The 12,300-nt window shown below is 33.8% G+C and overlaps 1 protein-coding gene across 1 annotated transcript; it reads left to right on the plus strand.

Annotated features, from left to right (window-relative positions):
• The first annotated feature begins 11,033 nt into the window (after window positions 1-11,033).
• On the plus strand, window positions 11,034-11,918 carry LOC105295516 (ADP/ATP translocase 3-like). The gene has a single exon (XM_011365219.1). It carries the CDS (start codon window positions 11,034-11,036, stop codon window positions 11,916-11,918), a length of 885 nt encoding a protein of 294 aa, XP_011363521.1.
• The last annotated feature ends 382 nt before the right edge of the window (window positions 11,919-12,300 follow it).

Consider the following 12,300-nt stretch of genomic DNA (forward strand, 5'->3'; position numbering starts at 1 on the left):
TATAAAATTTAAAAAATATCTTCAATTACAGTAAACATTCAATAATATATTAGTTTCAGGTATATAGCATAGTGGTTAGACCTTTATATAACTTACGAAGTGACCACCCAGATAAATGTGGTGCTCATCTGGCATCTTACATAGTTATTAAAATACTATCAACTATATTTTTTGTGCTGTACTTTATATCTGGTGGCTATTTTATACTTAATCCTTTTACCTTTAAATATATTTTTAATCCAGTTTAACCATTTTGAATTAACTGGAATATTTAGTCCATTAACATTTCTTGTAATGAGTGATCTATTTGAGTTTGTATCTGAAATTTTTATTTTCTGCTTTTTAATTATCCTGTATTTATCCCCACCTCTGTCTCTCTCTCTCCCTGCTCCCTTCTTATTTTATTTTATTATTTCTTCACTCATCCCATTTTTTTTCCTTTTACTAGTTTGGGAGATTCATATGGTACTCTAATTTTTTAGCAAGTCCCTGGGTAATAGCAACATAAACACTTGCCAAGGTCTAGAGTTAATCAATGTCAACCCTCTTCTTGAATAATACAATAATAGTACTTAATTTCATTCATCTATTTCCATCTTATCATATATTGTAATTCTATTATATTAAAAATGTATATGATATTGCCATTATTGCTTTTTAAAGCTTTTTCAAAATATGTATTTTTAATTTATCCACAAGGTTTTCACTTTCTTGTTTTTCTTTACTATCCTGCATTTCAGACCTTCCTTATTCTGTCTAAAAAATGTTCTTTACATTTTTCTTTAAAAAGTCAGCTGTAGTAAGCCCTTTGAACGTTGATTTGCTTGTTTGGCCCATCCTCACCCTCTTGCAACCATTTGATTGGAATCGTATTTTTTATTGATTTTTAAGATTTCTATATATATTATTTCTGGAAATACATCTGTTTTTTTAATTCAAATATCTAGGTCTTTCTCTTTAGTTTCTTATTACTTGTATACATTTTCATACTTGACTTTTTTCTTGAAGTAAACATATTCATTTATTGTCTACTCTAATAATTTCATTATTTGAACATTTTATGAGCCTGATTTGCCCTCTGTTGTTTTTGCTTATTTTTGTTTATGGTGGTGAGATAGGCTGTGTGTTTATTTTGACTATGATATGTTCATTTTCTTTGGAATTTTATCTCTTGAAATTGAGGCCTAAAAATGAAAGGTAGCTTACACTAGAGAAAATTTTAATTTGCTTCTGCATATTCTTGGTTTGAGATTTTCCTGGACTTCTCATTTCTTTTGAAATTGGGCTGCAAAACTATGTGAAGTTCAACTATGATTTTAAGTCTTTAATTATTATTATTTTCTCTTTTATGGTAAGCACCAAGATCTAAGACAGCTGTTATTTCTTCATTTACTGGTTTATTTATTTATTCCCAGAGTTTATTTATTTATAATTCATTACTACATTAGTTATATAGTCTTTTGAGACTTGTCTAGTAAAGGAATTAGGCTTGCCCCAAAAAGGTCTATCCTTTGCCCAGATTTTAAGGATAGGCTTGGCCATACCCAATAGTCCTAGGATGTGAGCTGACCATGCCAGAAAGACCAACAATGTCACTTAAGATTGGGGCTTTTGGTCATGTGGTGTCAGTCATCTAGAGGCTAAGATCCACCATGTGGGCAATCTATCAATCACGCTTATGCAATGAAGGCCCAATAAAAACTCTGAATATGGAAGCTCAGTGAACTTCTTTGATTAGCAATATACCATGTACATTATCATACATGGCTCTTGGGAAAATAATGTATTTTGACCCCATGGGGTTAGGACATAAGAAACTCCATGTTTAGAACCTTCTTAGACCTCACCTATGAACTTGTTCCTTAAACTGGTTTTAATCTTTATTATTTCCCTGCAACAAATTCTGCATGTATATGAGCTTTCAGTGAGTTCTGTGAGTCCTAACTGATTATCAAAACTGAGGGTGGTTTTGGAACCTTAGCAAATTACAGCTGCTCTCAGAAGTGAGGATGATCTTCTGAAAGACTTTGGCTCCTCTGGATAAGGCCCTGGATTTATTTGAGAACAACTAATTTGCTAGGCTTCCCACCTTGTCCATGCCCTGGGTTTAGACCCTTTTTATCTTCCTTCGGCACATTTTGGGTACCAGTGGCTTTCTCCATTTGACAAATGCATTGAAGATGACAAGCTGCTGTAGTCATTTGCTTCTTTCTCATTCTTGTCTTCACTTCTTTGCTTCCTGAAATTGTATTACTTTCTTGCTAGCTTAACAACACTTATGACTTTTACTTGTGTTTTTCATTAGTTTTAAAATATTTTTTCTAGTAGAAGAGTCAGTCCAATTATCCAGCTAACCATGTTACTGGAAATGGGTGCTTATTTCATTTAAAATGTTAGGTTTGAAGAACTTTTGGATAAGCAGGAGCCAATGATCAAATAGCTAAAAATATTAAATAAAGAAATGTACAACTAGAGCTGAAGAAGGAGTTTAGGAATGAAGAAAATAAAGAAAAGAAGTTTTTTTTTTTTACTATAGTGTGTAGATGGCTTTGAAGCAGAAGGAGAAAATAAAAATATTTCATGCAAGTAAAAAGAATATTTAGAAAATATCTCAAGAATGAGGGAATTAATAATTATGATTCAAACAATAAAAGTCAGAGAGTTTAGTGGAAGACAAGAAATGAAGCATAGCAAGTAAACTAAGAAAACACAATTCACAGAATTAATAAAAGTAATTAGCATTCTAAGATGTTTTGTAGTTATAGTGATTTCAGTTATATGTAATTAAGTTATTTCTAAAGAAAAATTAAATTTATCCTCTATCCAGATATATTAATAATTAAAACAAGTAATGAAATATTTGAATCATATTTCAGTAGTAAATCGTTGGGGTTGGCATTCTAAAAGGTTTAATCTATAATTGTGAACTATAATCTATAACATGTACATAAAGACATCATAGAAATATTTATCAATGTTACGCTGAATTATATTTTCTTGTGTTGATAGTGCATCAGCTAAGAAACTGGGATTGATTTCCTGAATATCATCTCAAGGCTTGAAATTTCACTATTTGTAAAGGAAAATTTTAATAGAATTTATGGGATTTTATAATATATATTAAAATATTTTTAATACTCAAGCTAACCACATAAATCCTGTATGTAATTTTGGCCAACAACAAAATGAAACAGATGGCAAAAATTCCAATCTTCTTGAATTCCCATAGAGTCTGATCCTACTGTACTGGGCTCTAGTTTCTTCAGAGAAGGTTAAATCAGCTTTAAATCACCACAAGTAATATTGGCAAATCAGCCTCTCAATGTAAAAGTTGTATAAACCATGAGAATGTACAATAACAACTGCAAAACACGGGAGTGGAGAATTTAAGGCACAGGAATTGAGACATAAAGACAATCATAGAGCTGAGCAGACATAAAAAGCAACAGTCCATATGATAAAGAGATTTTAAACAAGGTCTTCCTTTTTATAAACAATTGTACACTATTTGGTGATGTCTAATTCAGATGCAAGCCAAATCCATTTTTTGGTTTAATTTTTACTATACTAAAAGATATTTTTCAATAGTTTAGTGTGTATTTACTTGTTTAACTTTGGGCTTTGCATCATATGGGACATAAGGCATCAGGCTTTTTGTTGTTATTTTGCGTGTTGGTTTTTTATGGTAAAACCTTGGCTTCTCTGTGCTCACACAAGGCTTATGTGTTTAGGTGAAAATGTTTAGGTCAATTTGTTGAATATTGGCCTCTAACTATGTAAGTTTTTTGTGTGTCCTCATGACTTTCAGTTATACTGACTGTACAATTTGGACTTACTTTTTTATAATTGATTTGAGGATGAAATTAATTTTTATGAAACTTTTGGCTCAAGTATTGCTATCCTAAACTAGATGCATTCTGCTGGTCACAATTTGTCATCTAACACACTCTTTGTGCTTTAAGTGAGGCATAGTCATTTTATTTTTTCCTATCATAAATGGCTATGACATAAAGTACATTCTACTTTGGAGAGAATGATTGAAGCTATCTACATACATAAAGCTCTTTGGCTGAAAGGTGCTGTATTCCTAAAATAGATTTTCATTATTTACTGACACACTACCCTATAACGATTTTTCTAAAGCACTTTTGATCTGTTTAATAAATATTGTGTTTTCATTTCAAAGTATTTAGCATGCTGAAAAAATTTCCACTTAAAAAAATTATCATAATGGCCCTTCAAAAAAGGTTTTTGTTTTTTGGGTTTTTTTTTGGTTTTTTATTTAATAACCAATGATGAAACATGCTCTACTAGACAAGGCAAGTATCTGAGAACAAATCATGGCTTGTTTGTGTTCATTGTTAAATTGGTTAAAATAGCCAAAGTAATTAATATACACTAAAGGAAATCAGTGGTGTTAAATTTGGGAGAGGAAAGGCAAGAACATTTACAGTCTAAAATTTAACCTTTGCTCTGTCAAAGTAAGGATGTCAAAAGCCATTTTTAATATAACGCTAGGAAGAGAAGGTTAATTTTAAAATTCTGTTAATGATAGCTAGGTACATGAAATTCGACAAATCTCTGCTGAATGCATTAGCCTATGAATATTTTAATTTGTATTGTCTTAACCCAGTCTTAGGGCTGGTAAATAAATAGTCTATTGATAAAAAAAAAAAAATGCATAGAATAGTACTTTGTACATAATACATGGTACTAAATATCTGTTTCATGATTTAACAAATTTAAAAATTATTGTCTATCCCACAGAGACCAATTTATGGTTGACTAATTTCTTAAACCCCCTGGACCCATGTATAAGTCCTTGATGCCCCTGTTCTGTCTTTCAATTCTTATCAAGTCTTGGAGTTCTTGTGACCAGAAAGCATATCTCTTTGAAGGAGGTCGATATTTTAAGAAGAGTTCACACTCAGCTAATCAGTGTGTTCTTGATATTCAGTTATTCTTTTCTTGTTAAGTTCTACATTTATTAATTCAAATGTCAACTTCTTTGAGCCAACTTCTCTAAATACCTTATATAAAGTAGCCACAATACCCCTGCACTTTATTAGATGACAATATTAGTGTCATCTAATATTGTCATGTTCATTGATTTGTTTACTTTTGTATTTTCTTTTTCCCCTATCTAGAGTGTAAATTTGCTTATCTTATTCACTATTAGATCTTTAGATGCATGTTGGCATATGATAGGCACTAAATCAGTATTTATTAAATATATGCCTAAGCTCTTAAAATGTGCAATCGCCTATAAGGAAGAAGGAATAAAGCATCTATTGGTATTCTTTTTTCTGCCATATAATTTGTAACTTTTCTAATAAGTTTCTGACAACAAACAGAATGACTTTTTTAAATGTATATAAATATTCTTCATCTTTATTCTAGCAATTTGGTGTAGGGAGATGCTACTTCTGGATATTATTTAAACAGTGCCTTTGAGGAATAGTCAAGATTCCACCAATTAGAGAGTAGTTGGGAACTGCTTCTATCTGAGTGGAAAGATGTTGTGCAGTCTGAATATTGAAAATATTTGGAGATGGAAGAAAATTATTTTATTAATGTGGCAGTAGCAAGGAATTTTCAAGGGGTGAAATTATTTTGATGATGAAGATTGCAGCTTACAAAACTAGAAGCAGATTATTAGATATAAAGTGAAGCTAAATAAATCAGAGTGAGTATAATAGCACATTTAATAAGTTTGTTGGAAAGGATGAAAATTGAAGAACTTTTTAAAAAAGTATATATATTTTATTTCTAATAAGACTTACAAGCATGAATCATCACCAAGACCCATTTAATGATTTAATTCTCTTATTAATTATTTAATTCATATAAATTTCTAAATGATTTGTAAGAAATATTTAGCAGATTTATACTACTGCAGTGAAATATTAAGAAATGGTTAATTTTGAGTTAAATGGTCCTCGGATTTGACTGGCTAATATTCAAAATGTTATTACTTTTGCTAATAATAAATGGGGTTGGAGAAGATTAATTGATTGGCAGGAGTTTACTGACATTTTAAAAAGTTATCAAATTGTTGCCTGGTAATAAAAAATCTTTATTTTGTGTTTACTATAGCACGTGAGATAAACTGCTTAAGATGGTTTTGGGTTGGTTGTGGTATAGAGTGAGTGAGATGAATATGTTTTAAAATGACAAGTCATATTTCATAAAAATCCTCTTGAGTTTAACAAATAGATTGTTTTTGTTAATAAAGGTGTAATTGTATTTAAAAAGATAATGGGAGAAATAATTTTACTTGATGGAGAAAATTATTAGGCTCCTAGAATTCTTTCTTTAGGGTGATAGTGAGTGACCTTTAACTTAGGTTCTACCAAGATTATTAAAAATGGCTAGTTATGGAAAGTGATTATCTTTTGAATTAACCACTGATTATCAGATAGTTATATAGAATGTCAGTTTCAGGAAAATAATTAGATAGTAATTTGTTTTAATGTCTCCAACATTTACAGAAATGTCCAGAAGCTATTAATCTCTGCAGTGTAGAATGTCTCACATACTCTACTAATTCCTCAAGAGATTGAATTCATTTGGAAATAAGGTCACTTTGAAATGTCATCTCTGAACAAGTAGCTTATGGTGAACTCTTAAAATTATGATTACAGCACTTTCTGCCATTTTAGTAGTAAAAATCACAGTATTTTTGATGATAGAGATGGGAGCAATATAAAATAGTAAGCAATAGTTACATAAATAATAAAGCAGTATAATATTAGTTTCAACATGTTTAGTGCCCTCTATTGGCTAGGTTCTTTCACGCATAATATCTAGTCTCACAGTGATCTTGAAAGATAGGTAAAATTATCCAAATTATTGGAATAGAAATTCCCAGCTCAGGGAGATTTAATATCTTGTCTTTTGTCCCACACTTAGAATGTTGCAGAACTAGAATTTTGACCCAGGTCTCTACTCTAAATAACGCGTTTTTGAAGATTAAGTATATTTAATGCCTATGAGCCTTAGTTTCTTCATCTGCAAAATTTCAATATTAATATTTCTTTCTTAGAATTTTTAAGTAATAAGATAAAACAAATGCATATAAAGTACTGAGCATAGTGTCTTCCCATAGAAAATGTTGAATATTATTTTTATTTTTATTATTATGATCATTTTAAATATTTTATTTTGAAGTAAATCAGCTATTCAAGTTTTAAATCTACCTCTAACTTTTGTGCTATTTTATTTTGAGGGACATTTTACTGATTTATTTGAAAATTAAAATTTGCATAGAGAAAAAATAAGTATATTAGTGCTATATATTTTGTTTCCTGAGAAATTTATATTTTCATGAAATCTGTTAAATATTAATATATTTTATTGGTTTTCCATTAAATATGGTTTATCAAAATTACTATGTTGTCATAAGAACACATTGCATTCAGCCACAGGAAATAACAAAATTCGGGTGGAAGAGAGAGAAAAACTACAGAGATGATCCCCATCATTCTAAATTATTTTATATTCTCAGTAGCTTTTTGTTGCCAACAATACCTTTTCTACATGATTTATTTTTCTTAATTTTCTCTCATTTTCTCCCATTGTTATGAATTTATCAAAATAACACTTGTTAAAGGGAGTGTATGGTGCTGGACGGTGAGCCCCTATTCAACAACAAAACACAAGACAAATTGAAATAGAGCTTATTACTCACAAGTCTTGGAGAAAGTACCAGGCATACCTCGAGGGGCCACATGGGGAAATTAAGGCAGAATACAGTGAGAGAGAGAGAGAGAGAGAGAGAGAGGACTTGGGATACCATGTTTTTGTTAGGGTCTGTGGGTAGAGTGCTTTGGGGGTTCCCAAACTAAGATCAATTGGTCAATTCAAAAGAGTGGGATTTGGATAGGCTCCATAATGGTCTCATCTAAGTGCAGCATAAGGTGAAGTTCGTGGGAGGCAAGGAAGGCTGTTGATCACAGGAGCTATTGGAAAACTCATATCAGAAACTAACAGTTGCTTGTGACTCTGCCTGTTGCTATCTAGGATATGCACTTACATGAGCGGCTAGTGTCAGATTAAGGTCACTGCAGAGCATTGGCCAAACTGGATTATGAGGCAGCAATACTATGGAGTAGTTTAGCTAAACCCTCCACCCTCATACGTTACTTATGTTTTTCCACAGGTGCATATGTAAGTTTACATAATTGGTTGTTGCTTATGTAAAATAAATTAGAGTTTATAAAGAAATGAGTGGATGGCTTTGAAGTATTCAATAAGATTCATTAATTAACAAAGATTTAAGTTCTTTTGGAAACCACAAGCATCGTAAATTTATTTAAATGATAATTCAACTTATAATACTTTAATTAACATTGAACCACCAATCAAAATGAAGCATAGTAGTGTAAGAAAAGTGGAAAAATAAGAGTAAAATTGTTTAATAAATTTTCTAGAAAAGTCCAGGGTGCCACATGTAATGCAAATAGCACTGTAATTAGACTCTAGTTACTTATTATAACATTACCTCTGTTACTAATTAACTGCCTCTAACTTAGGGAAATCATTTAACTTCAGCTTCCTTATCTGAACCATGAAGCAGGTGAATTAAATGTATGGTTACCAAACTATTAAGAAGCCATAATATACTCTTCAGAATTATTCAGACACTTGCAACAAGTACTGAAGCGAGATTTTTGGATTTCCAAACACTCCTGTTGAATTTATACAACAACACAATTCCAACTATTCCTGTTGAATTCATACAGCAACATAAATGTCCTGATCTGTTGAGGATCTCAGAATATTTTCATTTGTAAGGAAAGACTTACACTACCAGTAGTGTTTGAAAAGCAATTTGATTTCTAAGGTCATTTTTAACACTGAGATTCTCTTTTCCATTATCCTAAGTGGAGAGATTGACTCTAAGAACATATTAACTTTGAGAACATGTTTTTCACTTTAAGAAAATGATTTATAAGGAAAATAAACTTTACGCAACTGTTTTGCATAGTTATGAACGTTTAAGTATTTATAGGGTCAAAAACTGTTGTGCCTTTTTTACAATTTTTCCTTCATATATGTGGTCTGTTTTTTTGCTGTTTCAAAAGTAACTCTTACATTTTAGAGATTCATACTGAAATATTTACCTATGAAAAGGTGTTATATTTGGCATTTGCTTCAACATAATTAGGAATGTGGCTGAATGAGTTCGGTATAAATAAAACCAGATAGCTCAGGAGTTGATAATTGTTGACATTAGATAATAGAAATGAAATTTCACTAATTATTGTAACATTTGCGTATGTTTGATTTTTTCTTTCTAAGAATACTTTTTTAGAAGAAGATTCTACTTGAGAAGAATTAATTTATTACAGGAGGTTTCATTCTATAGCCAGGAGCAATTCCTGATCCATTTAGGCATCACTGAGCAGACCCGTTCCAGGTGATTTAACTATGTCTTAGATGGAGTTTCTTTTTCTTTAGCTAAGTTATATTGCACCTTTTACTTTAACCGTTAATTTACAGATATGTACATAAAGAGGTCTTAGACGACTGTCATTAAAAATCCTTTGTTGCTATCACCTCGGCTCATTCCCCACTCAGACACATACATTTTTAAATGAGTTTAACAATTGACAATTATTTTATCAGTTTAGTTATAAACATCTATACTTAAAAAAAAAAAAAACAGTTTTAATAGTGTAAAATGACTCCTTGTAGACCATTAGACTCTGCTGTATTATTTTCAGGCACTTAGAATTACTGAATAGTACACCCTTTACTTCTACTGAAAAGATGAATTTTAGTTTTATTATGGTTCTGGTCTAGAATGTGATGTTCCCACTTGTACAGTTACTAAATCAGTCTTCTGTCAATTCAGAAATCTGGGAAATTGAAACCATTTTGCCTTTACTTTTAAACATTGCTTCATTTCTTTTTCATTTTGAAACTGCTTTATTGTGTGTCACTGTTTAATAGATGACCAGATGGTGCTATTTAAAAGTTTCAATATATCCTAAAATCCAATTCCAATGAAAAGAACATCAGGAAAATTTACAGTAGTGAAAGTTATGTTTTAAAAACTTGTTGTCATTATATTTACATCAGGGATATTTGTAAATCATCTTCATTATTTTAAAAATAATTAAGGGAAATCTTCACTGAACACAATTTCCCCGTAAATTAAAGAAAACATGCAATTATATATCCCTATTCGTTATGAGAGTGATGCATTTAAGTCATTAATTGTAAATTATCTTTTCATATTCATACTACATAACTTGTAGATTAAAATATTCATTAGTATAGAATTTAGAATATTTTAATATATCTACATTAAGTTTGAGAAATACTATACTTGGAAATTGGACAAAGAAAGCTGACACCCATGTCATACACCACTATTACAGTGATGTATCTACCCTGGCTCACATCTATGGCCTAATAGTTCCCTTGGGACAAGAAAACAGAACAGGAAAAATGCTGAACTTGGTTCATGGATGGATCAAATTGGTGTGTAAATTCAAGCCATATCTGCTTGAATAAACTATTACTCTATAGTTCTTAGGGTTGACTTTGAAAGAAAGTGGTAAGGGAAAATTCCCCCAGTGGATGGAGATTGTAAGAGTGCTCTTGGTCATCCCACTTAAATGAAAATAAAAGTGGCCTGAGGTTAGAATTTATAATATTTCATGGGTCTTGGCAAATAGGCTTCTACATGGACTGATAAGATTGGGTACTAAATGTAAAGCTCATGTATCACATGCTAGGGCCTACTGGATTGCATTCTCCATAGAGGAGTAACTCAACAATCAAATAGAATGACTTAGCTAGTAGGCCTCAGTCTACTTCTGCCATTAACTACTCATATTCTGTCACAATGGGTTCATGAACAGAACAGACATAGTGGCAGGCAATAGCCGTACCATAATGGGATCCCACTCACCAAGATTGGTTAAATCCTTTCAGTCGCAGTCTCAGTAGCATTGAGCCAGCCCTCGGTCTCAGCGCCTTCACTCTGCTCCGCGCCTGCCTGCGCTGCCAGCTGTGCCACCATGATGGAACAAACCATCTCCTTTGCCAAGGACTTTCTGGCCGGAGGCATCACTGCCGCCTTCTCCAAGACGGTCGTGGCCCCAATTGAGCGAGTCAAGCTGCTGCTGCAGGTGCAACATGCCAGTAAACAGATTGCGGCCAACAAGCAGTACAAGGGCATCGTAGACTGCATGGTGCGCATCCCCAGGGAGCAGGGCGTGCTGTCCTTCTGGAGGGGCAATCTGGCCAACGTCCTCTACTACATTCCCACTCAAGCCCTCAACTTCGCCTTCAAGGGTAAGTACAAGCAGGTCTTCCTGGGGAATGTGGACAAGCACACGCAGTTCTGGAGGTATTTTGCTGGCAACCTGGCCTCCGGCGGGGCAGCCGGAGCCACCTCTCTCTGCTTCGTCTACCCGCTGGACTTTGCCAGAACCCGTCTGGCAGCCGACGTGGGGAAATCTGTAACCCAGCGGGAGTTCAAAAGCCTGAGAGACTGTCTGATGAAAACTGTCAAGTCTGACGGCATCCGGGGCCTCTACCAGGGCTTCAGCGTCTCAGTGCAAGGCATCTTCTTCTACCGGGCTGCCTACTTCGGCGTGTATGACACCGCCAGAGGCATGCTTCCCGACCACATCGTGGTGAACTGGATGATCGCCCAGTCTGTGACGGCCGCGGCTGGCACCATCTGTTACCCCTTCGACACCGTGAAGCGGCGGATGATGATGCAGTCAGGGCGCAGAAAAGCCGACATCATGTACAGGGGGACCATTGACTGCTGGCTGAAGATCTTCAAGGAAGAGGGGCCCAAGGCCTTCTTCAAGGGTGCCTGGTCCAACGTCCTCAGGGGCATGGGTGGTGCCTTTGTGCTGGTCCTTTACGATGAGCTGAAGAAAGTCATCTAGGCTCGTCCCCTCGCCTAGACACAGGGACCAGGAAGATCGTGTAGAATACTGCACTATTACGGATCACTGACCTTCCAGAAATTCTAGTGCCCTTGCCCGACCATATCATGCATAGAGGACTGGTGAGGGCTCTAGAACGAGGGTATTGTGATCATGATCACTCACACCCTGGTTCCACGGACTGATTACAGGGGGAGGGGAATCCCGGCTTCTTCAGGGCAGTCTCCCTACCCTGGTGCTTGTATGCCCGAGCTGTGTTTAAGCATTTATTTAAAGAAAATCATGTCTCTCATTTGTACTTAAGCACTATACTTTTATGCACAGCACGTTACTTGCAATTACGTTCTATGTTGAGCATTCTGCTGCAAATAATGAAAATGGG

Source organism: Pteropus vampyrus, unplaced genomic scaffold (genome assembly GCF_000151845.1).
Source record: "Pteropus vampyrus isolate Shadow unplaced genomic scaffold, Pvam_2.0 Scaffold107, whole genome shotgun sequence".
Taxonomy (NCBI): Eukaryota; Metazoa; Chordata; class Mammalia; order Chiroptera; family Pteropodidae; genus Pteropus; species Pteropus vampyrus.